Source organism: Geosmithia morbida, assembly GCF_012550715.1.
Source record: "Geosmithia morbida isolate 1262 chromosome Unknown scaffold_18, whole genome shotgun sequence".
Taxonomy (NCBI): domain Eukaryota; kingdom Fungi; phylum Ascomycota; class Sordariomycetes; order Hypocreales; family Bionectriaceae; genus Geosmithia; species Geosmithia morbida.
Window position 1 is genome coordinate 70,489 of NW_023336205.1, and position 27,277 is coordinate 97,765.

At 54.0% G+C, this 27,277-nt stretch overlaps 7 protein-coding genes across 7 annotated transcripts; 4 read left to right on the forward strand and 3 right to left on the reverse strand.

The window, feature by feature from the left end:
* Nucleotides 1-1,291: 1,291 nt before the first annotated feature.
* GMORB2_3390 (CAP10) lies at nt 1,292-4,325 on the reverse strand (the record flags this gene model as incomplete). Its single annotated transcript, XM_035465366.1, has 3 exons — nt 1,292-2,746; nt 2,816-4,140; nt 4,253-4,325. 3 exons carry the CDS (start codon nt 4,323-4,325, stop codon nt 1,292-1,294), a joined length of 2,853 nt encoding a protein of 950 aa, XP_035318631.1.
* A 2,638-nt stretch (nt 4,326-6,963) lies between these two features.
* On the forward strand, nt 6,964-7,985 carry GMORB2_3391 (Carbon-nitrogen hydrolase; the record flags this gene model as incomplete). The annotated part of the gene is made up of 2 exons (XM_035465367.1): nt 6,964-7,005; nt 7,149-7,985. 2 exons carry the CDS (start codon nt 6,964-6,966, stop codon nt 7,983-7,985), a joined length of 879 nt encoding a protein of 292 aa, XP_035318632.1.
* Nucleotides 7,986-8,904: 919 nt separating this feature from the next.
* On the forward strand, nt 8,905-11,655 carry GMORB2_3392 (Major Facilitator Superfamily; the record flags this gene model as incomplete). The annotated part of the gene is made up of 7 exons (XM_035465368.1): nt 8,905-9,101; nt 9,506-9,721; nt 9,836-9,945; nt 10,083-10,357; nt 10,477-10,966; nt 11,083-11,294; nt 11,470-11,655. The coding sequence occupies 7 exons, from the start codon at nt 8,905-8,907 to the stop codon at nt 11,653-11,655; spliced, it is 1,686 nt and encodes a 561-aa protein (XP_035318633.1).
* A 638-nt stretch (nt 11,656-12,293) lies between these two features.
* GMORB2_3393 (chitin synthase I) lies at nt 12,294-15,169 on the reverse strand (the record flags this gene model as incomplete). The annotated part of the gene is given in 4 exon segments (XM_035465369.1): nt 12,294-13,014; nt 13,106-14,865; nt 14,942-15,126; nt 15,142-15,169. 4 exon segments carry the CDS (start codon nt 15,167-15,169, stop codon nt 12,294-12,296), a joined length of 2,694 nt encoding a protein of 897 aa, XP_035318634.1.
* Nucleotides 15,170-18,987: 3,818 nt separating this feature from the next.
* Nucleotides 18,988-19,752, forward strand: GMORB2_3394 (uncharacterized protein; the record flags this gene model as incomplete). Its single annotated transcript, XM_035465370.1, has 3 exons — nt 18,988-19,061; nt 19,147-19,448; nt 19,577-19,752. 3 exons carry the CDS (start codon nt 18,988-18,990, stop codon nt 19,750-19,752), a joined length of 552 nt encoding a protein of 183 aa, XP_035318635.1.
* A 399-nt stretch (nt 19,753-20,151) lies between these two features.
* GMORB2_3395 (protein of unknown function (DUF3425)) lies at nt 20,152-20,745 on the reverse strand (the record flags this gene model as incomplete). The annotated part of the gene is made up of 1 exon (XM_035465371.1): nt 20,152-20,745. One exon carries the CDS (start codon nt 20,743-20,745, stop codon nt 20,152-20,154), a length of 594 nt encoding a protein of 197 aa, XP_035318636.1.
* A 2,417-nt stretch (nt 20,746-23,162) lies between these two features.
* Nucleotides 23,163-26,001, forward strand: GMORB2_3396 (uncharacterized protein; the record flags this gene model as incomplete). The annotated part of the gene is made up of 6 exons (XM_035465372.1): nt 23,163-23,210; nt 23,273-23,411; nt 23,477-23,585; nt 23,652-23,738; nt 23,814-25,232; nt 25,305-26,001. 6 exons carry the CDS (start codon nt 23,163-23,165, stop codon nt 25,999-26,001), a joined length of 2,499 nt encoding a protein of 832 aa, XP_035318637.1.
* Nucleotides 26,002-27,277: the final 1,276 nt, after the last annotated feature.

Here is a 27,277-nt window from a genome sequence, read left to right on the forward strand (position 1 = left end):
CCTGGTTGGCCGAGTTGAAGAAGTTGTGTAGGTCGGGCTTGGAGTCTAGGAGGGACTTGTAAAAGGTACGTGTGATGGTCTCACCTTGGTCCCGGAGGATCGGTACCGAGGCGCTGATAAGAGCCAACTCTTGTTGTGTGAGAGACATGTTAGGCTCTATGGGGTAATATATCTGATGATACCTTGTATGCATACATATATGTTTAGAATATATGTATGTGTATATATATATATAGATATATATATATATAGATATATATCTATAGATATAGATATAGATCTTCCTGTCGTTCAAACTTATCAAACTTCTTCTTCCTCTAGGAACGCCATTGAGAACAGACGAGGAAAGGATACCCAGTATATATAGTACTACGATGTCTGCTATTCGTAACATCACCAAAACACCTCCGAACATTCCCCATCCTGTGCCGTTACTATCCCTCCTACTAACCCGGCTGTGTATTAACCGGTCAGCACATAGTAATCATAGGGTACAAGAGGCAAAAAAAGAAAAAAGGAAAAAAAAAAAGAGACACAGAGAAAGGAGGTAAAAAAAAACAACAACGACAACCTTTCCCTCGCATGTGTGTGTCTGTGTGCAACTCAACCGCCATCATCCATCATCTCCGTGGAACCCCGCTGGCAAGCCTCATCGTACGATTTCTTCATGCCAAGTTTCATCATCTGTATACGACGCAGACCCACGTCTCTCTGTCCTCCCTCATCTTGGAAGAAGAAAAGAAGGTGTAGAGAGCGTCCGTGTCATTTTCGTCTCATTTTTTTTTTCCTGCTAGGAGGGAAAGTAGGTGTCTCATGGATCGTCGGAAGTATCTGTATGAGTTTAGTTCACATACATGTAAGTGTCGGCTGAGGGAGGCGAAGTCCAGTCCGAGCCAATTGGAATCGAGGGAAATCTGAGAGTAAAGACTAGAAAATCCTGGCGTTGCCCTTGTCTTTTCCAAAACGATGACAGCAGGGATCTCATCACGCGATATTAAGCTTTTTTTTCTTTTTTCTTCTCTTCTTTCTTTCGTCCTTTTTTTTTTCTACAATTTTTCTTTTTTTTTCTTTTATTATTTCCTATTTTTGGAGTTGTCCTTTTTCTTTAATCTCTCTCATATCATATATGTACCAATTCGTTTAATTACTGGTGATATCATTACTCTTGTACCCCGCCCCCCCCCCCCCCCCCCTTTTCCTCTTTCCTCTCCTCCCCTTGAATACCTACACGTACATGTAGCACTCGTACATATACACACGTACTCATCTCTCTGAACAGCAGTCGGACACATCATGGACCCGGGCTTCCGTAACCAAGCTGTTCCCTGTCATCGTCTACAATGCGTCCCCATTCCAGCAGCAGACGAAACATGTACACCTGCATGTCATCCGGTCTGAGCGCCTTGTGGGCCCAGGCCCTCCCCCGCCTCGCAATGGACTGGGCTATATCGTCGCCCGTCTGGCCGGCGTCTTGGCTCACCGTGCTGCCCATGGTCTGGACGTCGCCGCGGCTGGCCAGGTAGCGCACCAGAGACCAGAAGCCACGGCCGAGTCGCACGTCGACGGGCACGTAGTGGTGCCAGGAGAAGAGGCGCTCGTCGAACCACGACTTGAACAGCGCGGAGCGGTACACGAGGCTCTTGCTCTGGAGGAACGGGATCAGACGCCCGCTGAAGCCGGCGCCGTCCATGTCGATCAGGTGGCGGTAGTTCCAGCTGTCCTCAAACGGTGTACGCTCAGGCAAGGGTGACGAGTCACCCTGAGCAGGAGCAGCAGCATCCTCGGACCCCCGCATGGTCTCGCCCCATCGACGGAAGGTGTCGAGCTGGGCCCGGCAGTCGCCCCCGTGGCACTTGATTATGTCACCGGAAAATGAGACGTTCACCCCTAGACCCGACGACGACGGCGACGGCGGCTGCTGGCTGCCCTCGTTGACCAGACGCGTCCGCTGGAATCCCGTCCACAAGCCGTGGAAGGTGAAGCCGTCGCTGCTCGACCCCCGCCAGAACAGCGCGTTGGTCTTGTGCGGCCAGTCGACGTCGTCCGACTCGTCGTATGGCGACTTACCGACGTAGTTCCACGGAGAGGGGAAGAGGATATCGGAGAAGCCCCCGACGCGGGACTGGCTGAAGATGGGGAGCAGCCTCTTGGTCGTGGCCGACGTCGGGGCCGCGACGAAGCCGCTCAGGTAGGCCAGGTCGGGCTGGTGGCAGAGGTCGTCGACCGTGTCGTCGCGGCCCGTCACGAACCCCTGATCCGTGAGTACCGAGTGCGGCGCCTGGCACCGGACGCACGCCGTGCCCCTGTCCCACCAGCGCGTGGCGTGCGCCGCCGCGTCGGGTGCGCACGTCGGGGCTATCCACCCGTAGTAGAGCTGCCTCCGCAGGTTTCCCGTGAAGTGGGGGGAGAGCCCGCTGCCGCCGCTGCTGGACACGTGTACGGCGGGCCACTCGGTCGGCCAGTCGGCCCTGCCCTTGTCCCTCCACGACGTCTCCTGCGCCTGCGCCATGGCGGCCCGCGTCTCCTGCGCTCTGGCGAGGAGCCGCTGCTTGTCGGCGAAGGGGATGGCCATGCGGCATTCGTCGCCGAGGTTGAAGACGACGTCCATGTCGGGCAGGTGCTCGGCGAAGGGCGCGATCATGCTCTCCATGGCGTCGAGCATCCAGCGGTGAGTCCCGGGGACGTGCGGCGACTGCTCCACGACGCCCCTGCGTATGCGCAGCCCGCCGACGTCGAGGTCCGGGTACTGCAGGAGGTGGGCGGTGCTACGGCGGATCTCGGCCGGGTCGACGGCCCAGAAGGGCAGCAGGTCGACGTGGATCTGGTCAAAGGTGTCGATGACGGGCGAGCGGCGGGCGCGCGCGAAGTCGTACCACTTGTCGAAGTTGGGCGGGGGCAGCACGCCGTAGCGCCTGCGATACTCGGCCACGGCGTCGGCCATGCTCTGGCTGCGGGACGCGTCCTCCATCCACCGGTCGGCGTGGTGCGCTGCGTCCCGGAACAGGCCGTTGACCGCGGCCGGGAGGGTGGTCTCGACGGCGTTCAGCGGTCGCAGCTTCGCGGCTACGAGGCACACGGTCACGAGTCCCAGGTAGGCAACCCTGAGGCCGCCGTGGACGAATGCGGAGGTGGATGCCCGCCGCGCGTCGTCGGGAGGCCTGGAGCTGAACACCAGCGCACCCGACAGCGCTGCCAGAGCCCACGACGTCCTGGTCAGCGCGTCGGCGTCCAACGGCGGAGGCAGCGGGTTCAGGCCCAGGTCCGGGATGCGCGAGCCGACGAGGCCCAGACCCGACGCGATGAAGCTCAACGTCCACGGCTGCACCATGCCGGACAGCGCCAGGGCGCACAGGATGACGGCTGCGGCGAAGAAGGCGTCCAGCAGCACGTGGCGCACCTCGACGAGGTTGACCCCGAGCAGGTACAGCATCTCCGGCTCCCTGATGAAGGGGAGGGACGAGACGAGAGCGGTGGCGGCGGCGGCCGTGGCAAACGTCGTGCTCAGGAAGCGAGAGACGTCGTAGCCCTGCGCCGTCCCGAGGCGGACGACGCGCCACAGGTAGACGACGACGGTCGCGTCGAGGGCGCACATGGCCAGCTGGAGCAGGGGGGTCGGCGGCCACGGGACGGATCCGCTAGGGCACGCGGTGCCGGTGCGGATGGTCGACGCGTCGAGCGCGGACCCGACGGAGACTGCCCAGGCCGCGGCCAGGACGACGTAGCCGACGATGGAGGGGGGCGGGCCCCGGGCCTTGGGGGTGACATGGTCGAGACCGGGCTTCGCGCCCGGCAGACGTACGGTCTGGTGGGGGGCGACGTAGTAGACGACGACGACGCAGGCGGGGAGCAAGGCCTCGATGCCGTGCCGCGAGCACTGCGACGTCCACAGCACATGTCCGAAGAGGAGAGTGCGCAGAACCAAGCAGGCCACCAGGGTGTAGAATTGGGGCCTGGCTCGTCGCACAATATCACGCCAACGGTTGCCGCCGCCGCTGCCGCTGCTGCCGTTGCTGGTTGTGATGGCGTCTGCCGGGCTCAGGGGCTCGAGGGAGTCCTGTCGTCGGTCGCGTGTCGCCGATCGGAGACGGAGGGCGATGCTGGTGATGAGGAGTGCGGTGATGGTCAAGTATACGGGACGTTCTGCGTCGTATCACGTTCCAAGATGGCAAGGTTAGATATGAACAAGACCCGAGCCGAGACAGGGAGAGAAGCCCGTTGCCGAGGATGTGGAGAGGAGTCGGATCAGCCTTACCAAAGGCGGCGCTCGTGTAGAAGCGACTCGACAGACGGTGGGCGCCAAGAATCAACCCGCTAATGGGTTTCATACCTCGTCAATCAACCGTCTTGACCAGGATCAGGATTAGGGGAGAGAGAAGGAGGAGGGGGGGGAGCTCAGCTGTACAAGAGAGGTAGCAAGTTCCTAGGCCTCTGCCGACCGTCAGGTAGTCGCATCGTGGGCAGCGGTACATCTGGAGAAGCAAAGAATGATGGCCGAAAGGGAGGGAGGACGCAGGAATACGGGGAGGGTAGGGTCTGGTGGGGGGAAGGGGGGTGAGGGATGGTAGTTAAACGAAATACAAAGAAGCCTCTTTTCTTTTTCTTCGCTGTCATGCATGTAACCAAAGGTACGGGAATACGAGAGAGAGAGGGAGGGAGAGGGAGAGGGAGGGAGAGAGAGAGGGAGGGAGAAGAGAGGGGGGGGGACGAGAGAAGGGGGACAGATATGGGGGGGATAATAATAATACATGCATCAAGTTACTATTACTGGTAAGGAGAAGCGGCGATGATCATGTTATGGCGTGCGGCGTGCTCGTACAGCGGATGTGGGAAGGCTTGTGGAGTTGCCGGTCGTCACATCATATTAATACATCTCATGTATCGTATTACTGCTGGGATGGGAGTCATGATATCCATCGCTTCCTCTCACTCTCTTCTCGGTTCACGGGCTGGGTTGTGCCAAGTCTGATGGAGCTGGGATCATTGCTTACCTGCATGATCGCTTGAATATCGGTCCGGGTCTAGACTTGATGAGTCGTAATTGATTACCGGTAGCTGTCACATCTTCTATTGCCGTGTATGTGCGTGTCTTTTATTTTAGTTTTTAATTTTAATTTGTTTTTTATTCTCTTTACCCTTCCAACGGCGGTTGCGAGAGAGAGGGAGAGAGAGAGAGAGGGAGAGATGCAGGGCTCTCTCGTCCCGTTTATTCTAATTTCAATCTCCATCTATAATCCTCTCTGCGCTCTCCACCGTCTTGGAGAGGTTTCTTCCAACTCTTGGCCTCGTCCCCTTTTGATCTCTCGGTTGGCGCTAGAGACAGGGTTGATACGGTCACATCGGTCTTGTCAACGGCTTGGTATGTTGGTATCAGACGCTCATTGCTACGAGGTGATATATGATAGTACAAGGCCGCACGACACGCACGCTCGACGAGCTCTCGAGTCACTCAGCGGACTTGTCCCGCCCACCTCGTCTCCCGTACTCGGCCAGGTGGAGAGAGAAGAAGACTGGGGGAAGGGGCTCTGCAGCAAGAATGGCCTGTGGGATACATCATATATGGGGAAGCATGTCTTGGGTCCCCTCCGCTCCCCTGACTCTCGAGGCTGCCTTGACCCACTGTCCATCCGGGATCCAGGTCTCGAGTTATTACGATGTACGGGGAGTTGATTGCTGGCAAGTCGCCGTGCGTCTAGCTCGTACCTGTGCATCTATTCATCACGCTGCACATGTAATCTGTACATGTACGAGCATAATCTATACAGGCAAAAGCAGTATAAGCACCGTCGTCTGATCCATCATCGCTGTCGTATGTGATGTACATGCCATGACAATCAATGTATGTGCTGTTCGGCCTCGGTAATAGAATACAAGGTATACCACCCATCCATGTAACCATGCAACCCTCGGGGCCCGGGACTTTCTTGGCAACTCGGCTCCATGAGCAGGCGAGGCATCGGGGCCAAGATCGTCGTCGTTGTCATCGCACTGTCAATCAGATCCCGGGCATGCCAGAGAAACTTTTCCTGTCCAATGTCCATACCCTCTGAACCTCTACGCCGGTCCCCCCCCCCCCCCCCTTCCCCAAATCTGAAAGCCGTTGTCGCCCAGAGTCTTGACGTCGCACCGAGGCATTTCCTAGCCGGGAAAACCCCATCACCATCGCATCCTCGGCGTCAACTTCTGAGGGCCGTCACCCGTCACGGCTGCGTATAAACGGGGGGGCGCGGGGGCGGGGGTGGAGAGCGTCAAGACAGTCTCCCCCCACCCATTCCATACCGGCAGAGACTGTAGTAGAAACCATTGAGAGTCAAGTGTACGTGCACAGTCCGGGTGGCGTCGAGAGGTGGGAACTTGGTTGTCTACCGTCTGGCGTCGGCCGGATACGGACATGGGGGATGCACTCTTAGGATGATGGAAAGAGGAAAGCGGTAATCTGCTGTATTGCATACGTGCATTGCTCGTATAGGCTATCTAGCACGATTAGACCCATGGAGAATCAGACTAGAGGATGCGAGGACGATGGGATATTCTTAGCCGCTTCGAAATAGCTCGGGGTTATTTATATCCGCCGAACCAGGTACTTTCCACCTAAATAGCGATAGTCTAACCAGGAGGAGCATCTACTACGAGTATCATTGGTATCACCGCTGTTACTGTGTACATGTAGCCTCAGGGGGGGGGGGGGGAGATGAAGATAGCGCGGCTATTATAGGGGATTATCTTAGTGCTTTTTAGTGCTTCCAAGTCTGAGGGTTAGTGTGTGGCGTCGATAGAAGTGTGGCTCTTACCCGTACGTCTTCCTGGTGTAGGATCGGAGAGGGAAGATTGTGCTGAGCTGCCCTGTAAGCCACATCAGCTACAGCCATTAGCTCTTTGCTTGTCAGCACCGCAGCGTACACTGGATAGTTTGTCATCATCATCACCATCTTCATCTCATCGTCTCTACCCCGTGATCACAACAGGATGTCCAGGCTCAAAGTCGGCTTAGCCCAGTTCCGCTCCAAGGTAAGTCGGGAGAGATTAGAGATTGGAGAGAAGCCCAACAGATCCCTTCCCCCCTCCCCTCCTCGGGAACCGTAACAAGACCGTGACACGTTTTATCATACGAACTGACCCCCTCCTCTCTCCAAAAAATAAAAAATAAAAAGCCCTTGGAAGTGGACGGCAACTTCAGAACGGCAGAGAGCTACATCCGCGCCGCCGCCGGCCAGGGCTGCGACCTCGTGGTCCTGCCCGAGTACCATCTTACGTCCTGGGCTGCCTCGGACGACGACTTTGGCCGGGCGAGCAGATACTCCGAGTCATTTGTACCGCGGTACCAGGATCTCGCGCGCACCCTGGACATCAGCATCGTTCCTGGGACGATCTGCTACTCGCACGACGAGCCGGCGTCATCGTCATCGACGACGACGACGACGACGACGACGGCCCACCGTTTCAGGAACGTCGCGCACTTCATCGCGGCGGGGACGGGGGAGATCCGCGGGACGTATCAGAAGCGGAACCTGTGGCGCACGGAGCGGGACGACCTGGTAGCCGGGACCGAGCCCCACCGATCGTTCGACACGGGCCTGGTGGACGACGACGGCAGGCCGATACGGGCCGGACTCCTGATCTGCTGGGACCTGGCCTTCCCCGAGGCCTTCCGGCAGCTCGCCGCCGACGGGGCCGACGTCGTCATCATCCCGTCGTACTGGTTCCTCGACGACGCCGGCAGCCAGGGTCTCGCCCTCAACCTCCAGTCCGAGCGCGTCTTCCTCGAGAGCGCGGTGACGCTGCGCGCCTTCGAGAACACCGCCGCCGTCATCTTCTGCAACTCCGGCGGCTTCAGCGGCGTGGGGATGCCCTTCCTCGGTCGGCTGGGCGCCAGCGACGAGGACGAGGGCCTGCAGGTCATCGATCTCGACCTGGGCGTGCTGAAGAAGGCCGAGGACTGGTATCGTATCAGGACGGATCTGACCTCGGACGATTGGAGGTATAGGTAGATGTGTCACTGCTGGGAGCCAGGAGAAAAAAAAAGATTAAGATGAAATAAACAAACAAGAAGAAGGAGAAGAAGAAGGAGAAGAAGAAGGAGAAGAAGAAGGAGAAGAAGAAGGAGAAGAAGAAGGAGAAGAAGAAGGAGAAGAAGAAGAAGGATGAGAATAAACAATAACAAAAGGAAGAGCATTCGGGACTATCGTCTCGTACAAGTCTCGAGCTGTATTATTCTATATTCTATGCATGTTATGCATGTGATGCGTGTATGAATCATGGCCGTCCTCGTTTCACTGCCAAGGCTGAGAAAATGCATTAGTTCCTCCCACCCAAAGGCATATATATATCAAGGTCACGGATCCCCCCATGGCAGATATCCCAATGACCAAAACCGCTGCCCCATACATCCGACAGTGTATTGCATCCCATAGTCCCCCGTCAATCCCGGGGCACGCATCGAGACCCCCAAGACCCCCAAGACCCCCAAGACCCTCCCGTCCGGCCCCGATAACGGCGACTGTTCCCGAAAGGGCAGGATATGCTTCTATCCACTCCGGCCCACCGGTCATATCGGGACTAACGATCGTGACTTTATGTATTAATCCCGAAATCTCTCCTCACTCTTTATTACCATCCTGTCCCTCTTTTCTCTCTTCTCTCCGTTACCCGCTATCCCGCATATTCGCTGCAATCTATGGTGAGAGCCTCTGCAGGCACGTAATCTTTTTTTTTTCTTTCTCCGTCTCTCTTTTCTCCGTCTCTCTCTTTTTTATCTCTCCTTCTCTCTATCTCTCTCTCTCTTCTGCATCCCTTCCCTTCTTTTCTTCTCTCCTACCCCTCCTCCCCTCTTCTCACGTGGCTGCATATATATGCTGTCTCATTGACAGATAACTTTCTTTCCTTTTCTCTTTCTTCTTCTTTTCCGTCATGGCGACCACGAATGAGGCTACGCCGCTGATCCGTCGGTCTAGCGCGGATTCGCTGCCAAACTCGGTGTCTGCTCGGTCTGGATCTGATTCCCAATCACCATCACCGTCATGGCTCAGCCGTGCATTGGGCGTCGAGAATCTCATCCTCTTTGCTGGCTTTCTCATCACCCTCTCCTTTAGCTTCACTCAAGTGCCGTATGTTCAATTCTCCCTCTTGAATCCTCTCCTTTTGTGTAAGGAGCAGAGCATAAGAATTCCGCACCACAACAACAAGAATCCTTTCCTCTTACATTTTTTCCCTTCCTGACCGTATCCTTCTTTGTCTGGTGAACTAGTCTCTTTTACGTCTTTCATCTCATGACATGTGACGTCTACTACGATACGCATCCACCCTACGAGGGGTCCGGAGATCGATGCAGCGTCGACGCCATCACTGCCAGGACAGCTACCGAGTTTAGTATCCTCGGCATGAGCACGACTCTGTGCGGTAAGTGTCGACGGCCTCTCTCTCTCTCTCTCTCTCTCCCTCTTTCTGTTTCATCTCTTCTTCTTCTCTGTTCCAACCCGTACATCAGAATCAAATGGTCGTTGTAGAACAGCAACTCTGACTCCCTCTCAGGAACCCTCAACCTCTTCGTAACAGGCTGGATGGTCAAGAAGTTCGGCCCCCGATCTTCCCTGATCGCTCAGACCGTCATCCCGGCCATCCGCGTGGCCACCCAGATCCTCGGCGTTGTCGCCGGTAAGAGCACGGGAATGATCATCATCCAGGCCACCCAGGCCATTACCGTCATCGGTGGACCGGCCGGCTACATGTACGTCGTCCTTGCTCTCTCCCTCTCTCTCTTCTTCGCTCGCTCGCTCGTCCTACATTCGTCCTTTACCCGGGCACTCCTAAGCTGATCGATCGATGGCCTGTCTGATTCTAGCCTCGTCATCAACATCATCGCCGGCGAAGTCGTTGAACCAAAGCGTCGTACCGCAGTATTTGGCCAACTCCAGGGCTGCATCATGCTGGGGCAAGGAATCGGATTCCTGAGTAAGTCTACCCACTTTGCATATATATATCTCTCCCCTGCCTCTCCTCTCATGCCTCCCCCTCTCCCTCTCCCTATATATAACATCAATGCGTGCACGATGTATCGATGCATCTGTGATGCCGGCTGACAACCATAGTCGGTGGTATGATTGGCGACGCCATCGACATCCGCGCCCCCTTTGACGTCGCCTTCGTCTTCTTCCTCGTAGCATCCGTCTACGTCCGCTTCGCCCTGCCGTACATCCCGCCCGACTCCTTGTCAGACGCCAAGAAGGCCGACCGAGAGGGAGGCATCGCCGGCTTCCTAGCCCCCTTGCGTATTCTCGTCCCGCAGCGCCTGCGACTGGCCAGCGGCGCCGTCCGCAGACACTATGGCGTCATCTTTCTCTGCAGTGGCATCTTTGTCGGAGTCGTATGTCCTTCCTTGCTATTCCTCACCATCCAACCCCCCCCAATCCCTCCTCCTCTCTCATCCATCTTCTCTCCTTCTCCCCCAACTATCAGGACGATCCCTTCCTGACATCCCGACAGCTTGCGACCGGATACGCCCCCTTCCTCATTCAAATCTACGCCACCGCCGCCTTCGAGTTCGACCAGGCAGCCAACGGATGGCTCATGGCCGAATTCGCCCTCATGCGGAGCATCTTTCTCATCTTCATGTTTCCCCCCATCATCAACTGGGGAAGGCGGCGATGGACACCAGCCACCCGCGACGCCAAGGGTGATGCTACCGCTCCTGCTGCCATCGCCATCAGCACCACTGAGGAAGAGCGAGGAGGAGAAGAGCAGAGGCTAGTCTGCCCCAGTGACGACGACGACAGAACGATCATCCCTACTTCCCCAGGCGACTTTGACGCCGCGCCGGGTGAGCAGACGGACATGGAACCCGTCAAGGCCCCCGCCCTCGGCACAAAGGAGACGTACCTCTTCGACCTGGTTCTTCTGCGATGGAGCCTAGTGGTGGATGGTGCCCTGACTACCGTTGCCGCTTTTGCTACCAAGTCATGGCATATCTACTTTGGTGAGCCGCTCTTCCTCTTCTCCCCCCTTTGATGAATCGTCAATCCGTGAACCGGTACATAGAGGAGGATCGAGAGTCGATGTGCAGTATACTGATTGAGAAACATGTACGCACAGCCGCCTTCCTCCTTCCCCTAGGCTCCGGCTCCGCCCCCGCGGCAAAGGGTGTCATCACGGAAATGTGTCCCGAGTCGCAGCGCGCAGACGCCCTCAACGCCGTCACGCTGATCGAGAACGTCGCCCGTCTCGCCACCCAGGGTTTCTTCGGTTTCGTCTTTGCCAGTCTTGCCGAAGCTGGCAAGGCCTATGTTACTTTCTATATCAATGCTGTGAGTTTACCCTTCCTACCCTCGTCCTTCTCATTCTTCTTCTCTCACTCGCACACACACTTGCGTACACCTTGCGACAACCCCCCCGCCCCCCTTTTCCGTGTGGGGAGGGGAGTACCAGTCACTTGGATCCGTCGTGCTGCAAGGATGAACCCCACGCTGACGTCTCCCACAGGCCGTTGCCGTCATCGCAACCGGTATCCTCCTCTTCTCCCATTTCCCTCCTGAGGGGAGCAGACTTCTCGAAGACGACGAGCTTGACCATCACGTTTATGAGCAGGCACCTCTATCTCAAGATTCTACCGCTGCACCCAATACCCCTCGTGAACCTGATCAGGAGGAAGATCATCAACAGCAATGATGAGACACCCAACTGATGATGTGGGACTTGGCGTCTCATATCCTCCAAAAAAAAAACCAAAAAAAAAAAAAAATAATGCGTCATGATGTATGGGGTCCATTTCAGACAGTAGATGATCCAATTCACAAAGCCACAGAGCAGAATGCTATATAAAGATGTTATAAAAAAAATAAGAAGCAAGATAACACAAACAAAAGATTCAAACGCCATGGTCATATAACCCGAAACAAGGTCAGTATGGTTATGTCATGCGTCAAGTCCACCATCGTTCAACATCTATACAACCCCAGATAAATAACAAGAGAAGTGTTGAAAAAAGAAGACATGTTTCCTTCGCTTCCTAGACATGACCTACTTTGCTCCCCCTCCCCTGCAAATCAGAATACACAATTCTCCATGTCACCTTTCCCCGGCTGTCGTTAACGGGTATAATTGAACAGGGAATCAAACAGAAGAAATGAAAAAGAAAATCAACATGAAAAATGAGAATGAGTAATGCCGCAATGCTGTGAAAATATGTTCTGCACCTTTGACCGCCCAGATGGAGCAGAGGTGGAAGACGTGGCGCAAGAGAAAAAAACGAGACGAAAAAAAAAGGCAAAAAGAAAGAAAGAATATGAAGCAAAAGAGGCTGAATATCAGACACCCCTAAACATGCGAACAATCAAGAACCAGCAGGCTCCCAGGAACTTGAAGGCACTCAGTGCAGCGACGCTCCATAGGACGATTGCCATGTAGACGTTACTCCTCTCTGTCTCATCGTCGTCAGACGCCTCCTTTCCCGACACAATCATGTCTAGTCCTCCGGAGCTCAGCACCACAGCCGCCAGCGCAAAGTTGGAAATCATCCAGATGAGGACGACACCGGTGCGCACACCACGGTAGTAGTCCAGCTGCTTCTCCTGCTGCTGGGCCGCGGTCGGCTCCTGCTTGACCTCCTTGTACTTGGTGCTGAAGACAGTCAGCTCGCGCTGGTATTGGGCGTTGAGGTCTCCCTCGTCGGGGAGGTCTGTCTTGGCCGTTCCGTCCTTGGTATGGACCGACGGCAGCTTCTCAGCCTTGTCGTCACCCTTGGTACCCCACGAGACATCGTGCGTGTTGCAAAAGGCGTAGACGTTGAGGACGTTGGTGTATGTCGGGGTCAGGAGCATGTACTGCGGCAGAGACGTAAACATGTGCCACGGGTCGAACATGAGGAGGGAGGCAATGAGCCAGATTCCAAAGGTGGACATGACTGAAACGATGAGCGTGTAGAAGACTTCGTTCTTAAAGAGCTGATCGACAGTGAAGCCATCCTCGTCGTTGACATCCTTGATAATGGCTTTCACGGCAATGAAGACGGCCGCAAACATGAGGTAACTGTAGATGATCAATCAGCACACGCTTTCCTCTTTCCTCACGGAGAAACCCTAGCCAAAGGACCCTGGCAGTGGGGTGCAGGAAGACTTACATCATCAGGCCAGCCCAGAACCAGACCATGGCTGTGTAGAGCTTTCCAGATCCGGCTGGACGGTTACCCATAGACAGAACAAAGCAGGTCACGAGGAAGGTGCCATAGACCCAGGTGAAGATGACACCCAAGATCTCGCCAGTCCTACCAAGCAGATCGTCGGAGCCGAGACTTGTCGTGAGAATCTTGAAGACCAAAAAGAAGTTGCCGATAGCAAACCAGGCAAAGATCATGTTGACGGCCATGAAGATGGTCTCGACGAGCAGAGCGAACTTGCGCAGAATAGAGTGACCGGAACGGAAGAAGTCGTAGAAGTGAACAATCGAGTAGATGGCGGCAAAGAAGGAGCCGTTGAGCCAACGTCGTCGCTGGAGGACCAGCTCGGTGACAGTGTCGGGCACATCGGTCTCACCCGTAGCCGACTTGACGTACTGCAAGATCCAGCGGGAGTTGCGCTTGGAGACGAGTTCGAAGCAGAGGATACGATCCTCGGCAAGGTACATGTTGGACTCAAACATGCCGGCCTTGGCTCCGCCGTGCAGCGTCTCACCGAGGAAGTACTTCTGCAGCGGACCTTGGCCATTCTTGTCGTTCTGCAAGGCGACGTACCGGTAGGCCGAGAAGGCACCGGGAAGCACAGAGATAAAGCCAAAGGCAGATTCGAGCGGCTTGTCGAGGATGTTGCTCATCTTGTATTCAAAGTTCTGCGTCGCAACCAGAGGGTTCAGGAGATACTTGCCGCCCTTTCCCAGCATGGCCTTGATCTCACCACAGGCGCCACCGCACATGGGCTCGAGGTCGAAGGCCTTCCACAGGTGGTAGACGGAGCTACCACCAGGACGCGTACCGGCATCGAGAAGGACACAGATATTGGGGTCTAGAACCTTCCCGAAAGCCGAGAAGAACCAACGATGCGAGTTGATCTTCTTCTGGTTCTTCTCCTTGAGGCAGAAGAGCATCTGAACGGGCTGGCGACGGTGGACGAGAGAGACAACGTTATTCTTGAGCACCGGGTGGGTCTGGGTGGTATACTCGTAGATGTGGGCTGTCACATCCTTGTTGTTGACCTGCTGCTTGGCGATACCCTCCTGATAGACACCCATACCGGCGAGAAGAGCCCGGGTACGGGGGTTGATCTTGGAGCGGCCATCGCTGACGACACAGACGACAATCTTCTTCCAAGCATCCTTGCCCCAGGTCTTGCTGTTGGGTCGGTTGCACATGTACTCGATGTTCTTGAACACGCCAATGATGGTTCTGGCGAAGAGGACATCATCCTCATTGTACATGGTGACGACGATGAAGATTTCGGTATGACGCGGCTTGCTGAATAGCTTCTGACGCAGGGTAAAGTTCTCGTTGTAAAAGTCATCGGGGTCGCAGGTGGCAGCCGAGTAGCGCATGTGGGTGAACTCGTCGCGCTCGCCGTGGGGGTTCTGCTGGAGCATGATGGGAGGCACAGGGCAATCGAGGACGAGGTTGCCGCGGTAGAGGAGAACCTGCTTGACCGTCTTCCATCGTCTCAGACCTCCAGACTGAACGGGAGCGTCTTCGTAGGGTTCGTCCGAGGCGCCGAGGTCTCCGCCCTGGCCCAGCATCGGGCGGCGCGGGTCGGTCTCGTAGGCTTGGTGGTCAACGGGACTCGGGCTCGGCTGGTAGGGCTGGTTATAGTAGGCATCGTGGTGGGCTTCCGGGTTCACGGCGTAGTCACCGGAGTGTTGGCTGCCAGCGCCATACCCGGAGAGGTTGTCGACGGATTGCTATGAACGGCATGGTCAGTCGCAGGACCCAGATGGCGTATCGGCGGTCGACAGAACGCTCGAACAACTAACTTACCGGGGGGTTGAAAGCGAGGTGGTCGCTAGGGGTGCCCATGCGATCCATCTGAGCGCCATACTGCTGTTGCTGGTAGACTCCCGGGGAGCCGTACCTGGCGGGCGGGCCTTGAGGCATGTCGAGGTTGGACGGATGCTGGCCGTACGGGTTGTCGTCTAGCTGGTAGCCATGCTGGGCCGGATGGCCTGGAGAGGGCGTACGATGGTACGGGCCGCCACGGGGATCCATGTGGTCTCCGTAATAGTCGTCGTCTGAAAGGTGTCGGCGTCAATGTCAGCAGGCTGATTCTCCCTCTCTGTCTATCGTCGCTAGGCTTGATGCAAGGCGCGAGGTAGGCAAGAGTGGTGGTATGGTAGCAGCAGGCGCTTGTCTGTCGCGAACTCGGAACGCAAGGAGAAGAGAGACAGCGCGAGGTAAAGAGGCGAGCAGACGGTTGGTGGTCAAGGCATCCGAAGGCGCGACGGAGTCGCAAATGTGTTTCAGCCAGGATTATGCTGACTTGGGGGGTGGAGGGGCTCAGAAGTCTGAGGCGTGCGATGCAAAGGCAAGCGACAAGGACACGACAAAGACACAAAGGAAAAGGGGGGACGGAGTTGACTTGCCTAACCGATTATACGACATGGTTAATGATTGCAGTCACGCCCTCGTAGATCGTCCCAGGGTAGTATGAAAGAGTGCTCTGGGACAGCGGGGGGTGAGAGTGGAGGACGAGGGCGCGAGGATTTGTATGCTGGTGTGACCCTGGTAGCTTGGCGAGGCTGGCCCGTGTTTGTTGTTGTTGTCGCTATTGTTGTGCGAAAGGTGAAGGAGCCAAGAGGTACCACAGTCGAGCAGCACAGAGACGGATGGGCAGGCTCTGGAGCTATCTCTTCTCTCCTGGCCAAGAAAGACGAGACTGGCACAAAACAAAGGGAAGGAATTGTAGCGTCGCAACAGAGACCAGGGGTGGGTGAGAGAGATAGAGGAGGAGGAAGGAGAAGGGACAGGAAGGGAAGGCAAAAAAAAAAAAAAAGAAAGAAAGTCACAGGGGGGGAAGGAGCGGTGGTCTCGCACTTGAGATTCTACAGGCGACGGGCCGCCGCGGTGTCGGTTGGTAGCTGCCCGCAAGGATAATGGCGATTGGAATGGGAGACGCAGCCGAAGAGCCAAAGAGCCACTGGAATAGGCTAGAGTCCAGACGATGCCGGACCAGACGGTGCCAGGGCGCGTGTGGCAGGACAACGGGATCTACAGGCTATTGTTCGGTCAATTATGCCGTATTATTGCAGGCTAGCAGTACGGAGTACGAGTACTTGTACAGATTACTCCGCCATGGCCCATGGCCCATGGATGGTAGACTGGTAGCAGTAACCTCGGACTAGCCAGCAGGCGGTTTTAGGGGTCAGCCTCTGAACTGGTAGGCGATGCACCGCCCAAGTCGATCCATCCATCCCTCCGAGGTGCCAGGCACTTGACCTAGCTTGTTGTATCATTAGTGGACGGCCTTGCATTGGCTCGGTGGAGAAGATCCTGGAACATGGAACATGCCATGCCATCCATGGGACGAGAGCGAGTGAATGGCACGCATCGGTTCAATCCCCCCGTCTCGCACCTCTCGTCTCGCACCTCTCGCTCTCTCCCTTTCTGCTGTGTGCGACTTCAAGCTCCGTGGACTGTATATGTACAGAACGTCACTCGCCAGTATCGATACTCGGCATCATTACTCGTGCGCGTCGTCGTCTGTTTGTGCCTCATAATAAAACGACCACATATTCGTAAACGTCGTTGCCCCGTGCCGGGACAGCGTAATTGATTAGCGGCTTCTGGCGCCCAGGCAACGGGACGAACAGTGGCTTATCGCATAATCTGACGTACGACTCTGCTATTATACCCGGACTTATTCCGCCCAAATGCATGCCTGCTAATACACGTATCATCCTCCGTAGTAATATCTAATAATACCACGAGTCGGTCCCCAGAGGATGAGAAGCAGACACGGATATTACTGCCCACCAGAGCAGCAGATACCACGATAACGACGCCTATTAAACCTCAACGTATCTGTGCAGGGCTGGAAATTACTCTTCACGATTACCTACGACGACGCAATAATAATTTTCAGGTCAGGCGTTGCAGGGGGTCCCTTTTCTGACGGGCGATGTTCATTCTCAAAGGTTTCAGCCCCGCCAAGATGCACCGGGGCAACGCTGCAAAGCCCCACTAAGCCACCCGGGGACCCTACCTCTAATTCCTCCATCCGTACTTGTACAGTGACGTCGCACCAATTTCACACAAAACTGCGAGCCGAGAGGACAGGGGAGGGAGGGAGTCGCGAGGGGTTTCATCCCTGGCCCCTAGAATGTCGGTCCCAATTTCGCATTCTACACATATTATTTCTTGCCTTTTCTTCTTCCTCTTCTTGCCCGAGGCCTCCTTTCACTTTTCTTATCGCTTTCCCTTCCCTCTTCCTTTTCTTTCTCCATCTCTGGACTTTTCCCAATCCTGGGGGTCGCTACCGTTTATCAGCGGTCAATCTGACCAGTGTGCTTCCGGCCATTGGAGTAGGTACAGCAGCAACCCCAAACTCAGCCACATGTCCTATCGTCTGAAGAACCATCATACGTCATCTTTTTTGTTCTTCTTCTTTGCCCATGCACTAGTGTACCGTACGCACTTCATATAATCTGAAAAGAAAAGAAAAAGAGACGTTTCAACGCGCATGTATTGGCCGATAGTTGTGAAGGAACTTCTGTAAGCTAAAAATATACTGTACTCGTACCGCACACGCGGCTTTTGTACAAGAAGAGGATACCAAGTTTTCGTTGAACCCTCGTAACCATGTTTCCCCCCTCCTCCGTCTTACTCGTAGTATTTCTAGTATCCGTCATTAGCAAAAGTCTATCCTGCCTACTCCATACATCCAAAAATAAACATATTAGTGCCACAACGCCACAATCCTCTTCAAGTCCTTCCCGCACGCTGGCAGGCTCAGCCACTCTTTCCTCGCGTCGTCAACGAACCCGAAAGGTCCCACGAATATACATTACTACAACGCCTGTATTGGCACAAATGTCGCCCATCTTTTCGTTGATGAGTCTATTTGATTTCGACTCTAGACGATCAGATATGTTCCTATCCTATGCTTGTAGAGCAGCAGGTTATGCAGATACATGACGCTCCCGGTATGCGCACGGGCCGTGACCGTCACCAAGAGATATCACTATCCCATCTCGCCATCGACCTAGCTTGACCGGTCATAAAAAAAGACGTGAGATCTGTCGATGTGTATTCTCCATCTGTCTTGGGGTATTGGTGAGGCTCATTATTGGCAGATTCGTGAGCCTCACCAGCCAAACGGCGACGACTGTTCAGTCTCCCATCATCCTTGTGTCATCGATATCACGTGCATACATTCTCAACCATGACGCAAAACACACATGCTGCTAATTGATACGTAACGACGATATGCGGGGCTCGCTCTGATGGCAACAATAACTGAGCCATCAGCAATAGACCGAGCCATCAGCTACCGGCATCGCTATTTGGCGGATCATGTAGTGTTCTTGAGAAGTGGCATAGGGAATCATTTGTCTTACCATGATGATTGCAAATGCAGTCAAATCACAACACGTAGGCAGTGATTTAGTATTGTTCTACAAGTCCATACATAACGTCACATATATAAAGTGGGGTCGACGCCCTCGTACAGCCCACTGCCGTCTGCATCTTATTCAAGACATCGCGTCGATATATATAGACAGGCAAAAGCACATTTCACCATGACAGACGACAGCTACGATGCCATTGTTATCGGCGGCACAGCCGGTCTCGTTCTCGCAGTGCGTCTCTCGGAAAACCCAGGCCTGCAAGTTAGCTGGTGTCCACCAGAAGAATGACCCGCGAGTCAACACTCGCGCCCTCTGGGCTACATCGATCAAGAGTCCCTCGGACTGGAAACTCGACAGAGTTAATCGGGCACGGGCGGCCATTACACAGTGTACGACTGTAGGATAATCTAATAATAGAAACGCAGATCCATCTTGGCAACCGCCAGGTTCCCTTCACCCATGGCAAAGTTCTCAGTGGCACTAGCGCTATCAACAGCCTCATCTTCATCGCCACCCAAGTCCGACGTCGAAGCGTTAGCAAAGCTTGGCAAACCCGTATGGGAGTGGCCATCTTTCTACTGATCCTTCCAGAAGGCCTTCATATTAACCCGTGACTAGCAGTCAGGCTCCGCAACATCCGGCTGCGGCTCCTTCTAGGCGTCACATCCCGACCAGTACGGGCGGAGACAACTGTCCATCCGGAACGACGCACTGGCGAGCTCTGTCACGTGGCGATGCAAACGGCCCGATCGTCAATCCGAAGTGCATCAGCCCGACGACCAGGACGCGAAGATCTTTCCCCAGTGCATACCTGGTGCTGGCGCTCGGTTGCGCCAACCTGACTGTCACAACGGGAGTTATCGTCGACACGATTCTCCTATCCAAGCCTGACGGCCAGCAAGGGTCGGCCGCGGCGGACGGTATCCGATCCACCAAATAAAATGGGATCAGGAATCAAGACTGACTTCGCCCAGAAAGAAGTCATCCTGGCCGCTGGTATTGTCAACTCGCCCGCCCTGATGAAAAAGCCCGGTATCGGGACCAACAGTCCTTCTGCAGCGGCTGGGAATCGACGTCATCGTTGGCAACCTCCACGTGGGCGGGGATTTACAGAACAACATCATCGTCACTGTGAGCTCCGAGGGGGGTGTTGTTGATCCGCAGCTGCGCGTGCACGGCACCAGGAACCTGCTTTGGGGTGTGATGCTAGTGTTATTCCCTTAATACCAAGGGGGAATATGCAGGCGGCTGTTTCCGGTGTTGCCAAGCATGGGATTGATATCATCAAACCTAGCTTGTGTAGGTGTTTACTCTTACAGATTAGATTTCGAAAAGAAGCTACATGCTGTCTTAGTGACAGGCGAGGAATTCGATCTCGTGAACAATACCCGTGGTCTTGTCTAACAGTGCATTCCGTCTGGTAACGTTGCTTGCTCAATACCTCTTGCCTGGATGCCCCGGTATCGCGATAAATCGTCGGAGAGACACACAATCACGCCCTTGAAGATTTGCCGAAGAGGAAACATCGTGTATCAAAAGTGCATCTATGATTTCTATATATAATGCATCAGCTAACGCAAAAAAAAAAAAAAAAAAAAAAACACAGCCCAAACGCCAACTCAATCATGCGGAATACTCTATCGCTAGTTTCTTCTCCCCCCTCATCTGCCTCCAGTAATTCGTCGACTGGAGAATCTCGTCGCACCCACGCAGCAACATCCCCCACTTCTTCACAAACGCCTCGCTGACCTCCCAGTTCCGAGGATCCCACGGGTTCCCCCAAACAAGCAATTGCATGTCCGCTGCCGAGGGGGCATCAAGCCCAACCTCGAGAACGTCGCTACGCAGGTCATCATTGTCCAGAGGGTCCGGCCCGTGAAAGGCAAAAATGCAGTTATCGCGCATGCGCGGCAGAGGAAACAGGTCGATCCACGGGTTATGCTTCGTGCTGCGCTGCAGGTCTGTCGGCTTCAGACTGTCGGGACAGGACAGGGATATGGAGCCACTCGGCGTCGGTGCGTAGGCCGTCGCGGACGACATGGCATCGTAGGCGATACACTCGGCTGTGCTGCCTAGGATTTCGGCGTTGCGAAAGAGACCCCGGAAGACGTTGATCTTTGTGAGCGTGGGGAGATTGCCTATGTTGCGCATGCCCATGCAGTACTCTATATATGCGCGGCGGGCGAGAAGCTCCACGATGTTTACAACGTCGTGCATGTTGCAGTGTCGCATGCCCCGTTTCCGGGAGGTCGGGGAGGCACCTGAATCGGGGCAGATGACTCTGACTACTTCTGTGTCCTCTTCGTGTGATTCATGAGGCGGTGCTGGTACTGTCGCGATAACGGCCTGTTCAGACGCTCTAGTACCGGACTGCCCTCTACTCTTGGCCTGCTGCCTGACCTCTGGGAATTGAGTCAACAACCGTATAGAAGAGGGAGGAAGAAAACAATAAAAACATGCCCTGATCCACATACTCATACGGTATGCCCTCTGGTTAAGGCGATTCTGCAATTTCTTTCGCTTGGCACTGTCTGTGATACCTGTCCAATCATCTTCCCATATCCATTGGTGCCGGACAGGTTCGAGATGTGGCGGAATGATGGAGCCTGATTGATTATCCATGTATCGATGTTTACTCTGTTGCATCTTAGGCAATCGGTATGGTCGCTTTCTGTGTGTTGCTGTGTTGGGGGAGACTTCGTCTTTAATCGGTTGCGCTTGGGTCCCCTCAACGCATCTGGTGTGTTGTACGAGGATGTTTAAACTAACAGGTATGATGCCTTTCTGTTTCGTCTTCCCTTCACTTTCTCACTTTCCCCTTGGTTAGCTTGATGATACGATCCTCATTCCCATCCTCACACTTCTGATGGAGATGCCGCGTATTGAAAGGATGGCAGAATGAGAGATCCGGTCAAGTTCGGGTTCTTAGGGGGAATGCGTACCACAACTATAAAAGGTGGACTCTGTCACGATATCAGACACTGCTAGGCACCAGGAGGGGGCACACACAAGAGGAAAAATGAACGTGATGGTGATCCCTCCAACTAGCTAGTGCGCACGAATGCGTGATGGAGAAAACAGGAGGCTTAGCTAAAACACCTAACCTTGTGGCCTTAGGCCATCAACAGCCTTGTGGCAATAACACCGTTTCCTGCCAGATCAGGAGACTATTAATAATACAATGAAAACTTAGTTCTCTGGTGTATTTCCTTTAATTCTAAGACTTATCTCAATAAGCCCGCATTTTTCCGCCCTTAAGGCACAGGTGTAATGTTCACTTCGCATTGAAAGCGCGCATGAACTTGTGCATTAAGTCCCTTCATAAGACGGCCTATAGCTATTCGATTGACCCTAGCGTATTTAACTTGGTGATACCGCTAAAACACCATTAATAATCCATACGATAGAAGTCAATCTGATTAGTGCGGGGTGTAACGACCTTATTAATAACTTTAGTGTGACTAGCTGATCTCACTAGTCTAGTTTAGTAGCCTTGATAACCTTTATCAGCGATAAGGGAGAGCAAGAAGGAAAAGAGAGGCTTTAGCTATATGAAGGGGAAATCATCTATAACCTCGTTATAGATCCGCCGTAGGTCTGCTGAGTCCTCATTACTGCGCAGCTGATGAGGCCCCCTGAGGAACTAATAATGTAGATCATGACGGATTCATGTCAATACCGGGGTAGCCCGAGAGTGGCAGAGCGTCTGGTTTATCTAACACAATACGGCGGCGGTACCTAGTGTTAGTTGGTTTGTATCACCTTGGTACAAGTAGTTCGACAGTCGTTGAGCCTTGACAACGTCAGCCTCCCGACTTCCTGGGCCAGTGCCTTGCGCTCTCCCAGTTTGATATTCCCCTCGCGCTCTGTGTTCCGAGCTACATTGGCTTCTTGGCCTGGCTCGTTGGTTTTGGCAGATTCTCTAGACGCGGGGGCCCATGCGCTTTCCCGAGACAGCCACTACGCCATAGATGGAGGCGCTGTCAGCGATATATGAACCGTCAAACAAGGATCCACAGACATGACATCAGTCCGCTCTAATGCCATATGGAGAGGAGTAGAAGTTGACAGAGTATATTCAATCTTTCATAAGATACAACCGGTCACTGTATACAGATCTGGACGTTTGCTTGGGGTAAGTGAAGGAGTGAGTTCTAGATAAGAAGGAGGGATGGAGAGAAGGAACGACTGGTAAGAAGTGGCAGGAGCCCCTTCGCTCCCTCGATGTATTCCCTGATAGAACCATCGGAAATGTCCATGCTTGATACGAAGAGCATTAAAAGGGGCTCTCCTTCACTTCTTATCTATTCAAGTGTTGGCGTGTCAGCTATTCCCAGTCACCAGTCTTCAGTTGGGATAGCTGCCAACAGCTGCCAACAACCGACACGCCAACTTGGGCTAGGATTCTCAATAAGATGACAAGGCCCTGTATCTTGGGCAACCTGTTCCCCTTCTTTTTACCTAGTCCGCTCACCTTCCTACATCTTCCTGTCCTGGTTCTTTGCCCATAGGAGAATTTCCCCAAAGCCGCTGCGCCATCGTGTTCTACACCACGACCCGACTGCAATATTCCTTTAGGGACTTCCGTTGAGCCTGATTCCCCTTGCATGCCTGTCTGCAAGAACAACATCACCATGTCAGGGGCGGCCCAGGAGGACTCTGAGCTGTGGATGTTTGCGTTGGTAAGATTTTCCCATCCCAAGATGGCCCATAGATATCTTGGCACTGACCCGTGCTGTCTCAGGACGATCTTGGTCGTCACAGGCAGGAGGAATTTCCCCTCGAGACGCACACCAAGTTCGCTCCATACACTCCGAGACAAAATAACGGCCTGGATCGCATCCCCAAAAAAACAAAGCTGGCCCTTGCAAAGGCCTGGGGTTGTGAGTCTTTGAAGGAAGCAAAGAGCAGAAGGAGCCACTTCCGATTTGCTAACCAGGCTCACCAGCCCAGATTGACGACGAAGAGTCACGGCAAGTCGACGGCCTAGAGGTGGGTGAGTTTTCCTGGCGCCATGGGCAACAGCAGGAACCCATTGATGTCAAAAAGCCCGAATTGTATGTATTCTATATATCCTTTCAGGAATGATGGTTCGCACTGACCAACGTTTTGGAAAGCTACAGCTACAAGCCGTCGAACAAAGTCACCAAAGCATCGCCGCTCAAACGCAAGAAGTCTCATGCGCGCAAAAATCTGCCCGCTCAAGATTCGTTCGTTCACAGGAAGGCGCTGCCCACAAGAAGGAGTCGACTTGCTGAGAGATCGAGAACATCGTCTCCACCCAGGACCTGGAATTCTTCTACAGTGCCGTCCGTCTCCAAGGCCGCATCGCCTTCCGAGGCTGCGTCTCTTCTTACACGGGCTTCTCTGTACAAGACTGGCTCTTCATCTGGGACTGCATATTCTTTCCCGGTACTGCCATCTTCTAAGTCTATCCCAAAGACCACGTTTACGTCTACAACGGCGGCCCCCCTGAAGCTCGCGTCTCCCTCCGGGCGGGCCACTTCTTCAGCAGACATGCAGAATTTCAACTCCAGAGTCCCCACTGTACCCGGTACACACGCAGAGGGTGTAGTTGAAAAGTCCATCCGTGACTGTGACATCACTTTCAACATCATGGGCGTGGAACAGCGGTGGGTTAGATGGAATATGTGCAGTGGACAATGCATTGTATACCCGGCCAGGACCACCAGCAGCCCGTCTATTGCGATGTTTGCAATCAACATGCAGTTTGATGCCTTGTCCGGCAATCTGGAGGGCTTCCTCCATCTTTCTAGGCGAGGCTTTGCCGTTCGTTCTTACCCTCTCTCCGAAATCGACACGCCACCCTGTCTGCAGGAAAAGCGATTCTGCGCTATTTACACACACGAGTCTCCTCCGATAGAGAGACTCTGGATCGAGCTGAAATCTGTTGAGAAGACAGCCCAGTTTTGCCAGGCACTAGGGCTAGTCAAGAAAATCGCGATAAGCACGCAACTCGGAAACTCAGACAGACATGAATCGATCTCACAGGAGTCCACGCAGCTGAAGGTCCCGATCACACCGTTGCAAAACGGCCAGAGTTCGCCACGCAAAGATGGTGGGCACAAGAGACCTGCCGAGGATGGCAGCAAGAGTGGCAGCAAGAGGCAACCCACCCTAGATCTGGCTGATGCGATGCCCCTTTTGGACCTGGGCGACTATGACATAAATTCAGGGGAAGGGATCGACTTCAAACGCGCATCAAAGGATGCCATTCGACTTATCGACAGGGTCGCTGATGCAGAGTTAGCCTGGGGATCCTGCATGGATATAACGTCCATAGTTCGTGGCGAATTATCGGAAACATTGGCCCAGGCACTTCCTGGTCGCATGAGGTGCGAACACCGCGAGATCACTCAACAATTTGTTTCCCTGGTTGGCTCTCTTGCCAAGTGCAAGAGAAGCAGCAACAGAGGGACTCCAGTCGCCGAGACACCAAAGCCCATGAAGGACATTCGGAAGCCAATCACTTACAGCCCCGAGAGCCTCGTAAAGCTCAAGGATCGTGCCACGGTACCTAGCGAAGGCAGTGGAAAGCTCGATTCCTTCATGCCCAACACACTGAGCTATACCGGTCATACCTACGATAACACGATAACGTCCGCGGTAGCCAAGGCCTGGTCTAGTCACACTGCCCTTCGAACCCCAGAAACTGTCCACCAGAAAGATGTCAGCGACTCTAGGTTTTCTTCCGCCCTTGCAGGAAATGGAAATCCCGCGCACACTGACGGAATCTCCCTACCCTCGCCAGACAGGGCTTTTCCTGTTCACGGCTCTTACCGCAACAACATGCTAGACACAAATCCTCTAGTTGTACGGTCTCGGCAAGAACCCCCAAAGGACACCACTACACAGGTACCCACTACGGAGAAGCAGGATGGCTATGTTGACATGGTAGAGCAGATGAGGCGCCTGGGTGTTTCTCTTGTCAAAGACTCAGATTACGCGAAGGATAACGTCGTGCCCAAGGTTTCTGATACGATCAAGGGCGTCTTGAAGACGTCGGGCATGCCAAAGGTGAGGGAGAAGAAGGGCCTGAGTACCTCCGTGTTCGCGCAGCCTTTTCAAGGCACTATTGGAAACACTGCTGCGTTTCAACAGCATGCCAAGGTCTCGGAGACAGCAACGAAGCGAACCTCTGTGTCGTTTGATATCGGAAACAGCCCGGATACCAAGAAGAAGATTGCTGCCGGACTCGCTAGCCCGATCGACTTCGAGGGAGCGGGGACGAATGCTAGCTTTGTGAGGATTGAGCTTTCGAACACTGACAAGGAGAACGTTGCTCTCGGTTTCCCGCAGCAGACCAAAGTTCCAGGTCAAAATACGGAACCCAGAGACGTTGCCAGACGCACGCTTGCCGGCGGCTCGGATGAGGAGAGTTCCACTGTTCTGTCGAAGAATCCGAGGCCCAAACCAGTCAAGAAGGGCCTCGGGCACTCGATGTACGCTTGACTATCAGTGCACCCCACCAATACGGTACTTCTCACCCTTGGCAGCTGTCTTTTTTTCTTTTTTTTTTCATGTGCTGGCTTCGGCTCCTCTCCTGTCTTTTGCCATTATCTCGACCGATGTTTTGCCTTGTTTTGTTGATACTATTACGTACAGCAGGCCTTGGCCAATCGGGGGAGGGGGAGGTAAAATGTGGTACGGTGGGAGAACCGTAGCTTGTCTTTTTCGCTTGTTGTGTTTTTCATTTTTCATTCTGTAGTTGAGCTAATACTATCAGAAGTTGATATGATGATTTTAAAGGAGAAAAACAGCGGGTAGTGCAGTGTACATTTACAGCTAGAATGGTATATTGAGCTTGCATATACATATATATGTGTGTGTGTGTGTAGAGAGAGAGAGAGGAGTGCCCAAACGAATGAGAATGAGCGGAACCGAGGTTATCTATATATTCGTCTGTAGGAAAATAGAACTATAGATGGTGATGATAATTGAAGGCCATCTCCTCCGTTGCCTATTTCTCGTGACCATGTACGAGGCTGAGGTTTGCGACAGGAGGGAGATAAGTCTTGGTAGAAGTAGAACAGGTTTGCGGCGCTGCGTTGGGCGGATCAGTGAGTCGAAGGCGGTAGTCGTGTCAACTAATACTCCTTTCCCTGGGAGGCCCCTTTGCAAGGGATGATCATGACGTGCGTTTTGCTATTGCTCTTGATAACAACAACAACAACAATAACCCTCATCGAGCGCGGGCACAGAGGTGCAGTGTCATTCTCGATAAGACGAAAGGGGTTGTTGGATGAGACATTCAAATGTCTCGAGTAGGACGATGACGGCGGAATCAGGGAATCACGTTCCCTGACGGGAATGGTGTGTACGGTACACAATGGACGGATTTTCATCTCATCAAACGACCTCAAGGCTTGCTGCTGCCGTCGCCGCCGCTGCCGCCGCCGCCGCTGCTGCTACCCCCATCCCTCCTGGCCTTGCATCTCGCCCTGTACATGGCCAACAAAGCCCTCGTATCAGAGTCTAGCGCCTCGCTCTCCTGGTCTTGACCTCTGGCCAGGACCCGGTCGAGAAAGATGATGGCTTCGTCGTACTTTCGGAAGAAGTAGAGCTCTTCTGCTGCGTGGATGACTTGCTGGATCTGTTGCTTGTTTGTCCCCTTTTGTAGGGGGAGATTTACATGTTTGTAGACCTTTGTTTTCACATGTTAGATTTTTCCCAAAAAAAAAACTCCCCCCAAAATTAAGGGGAGGAGGGGGGGGGGGGGGGGGGTAAA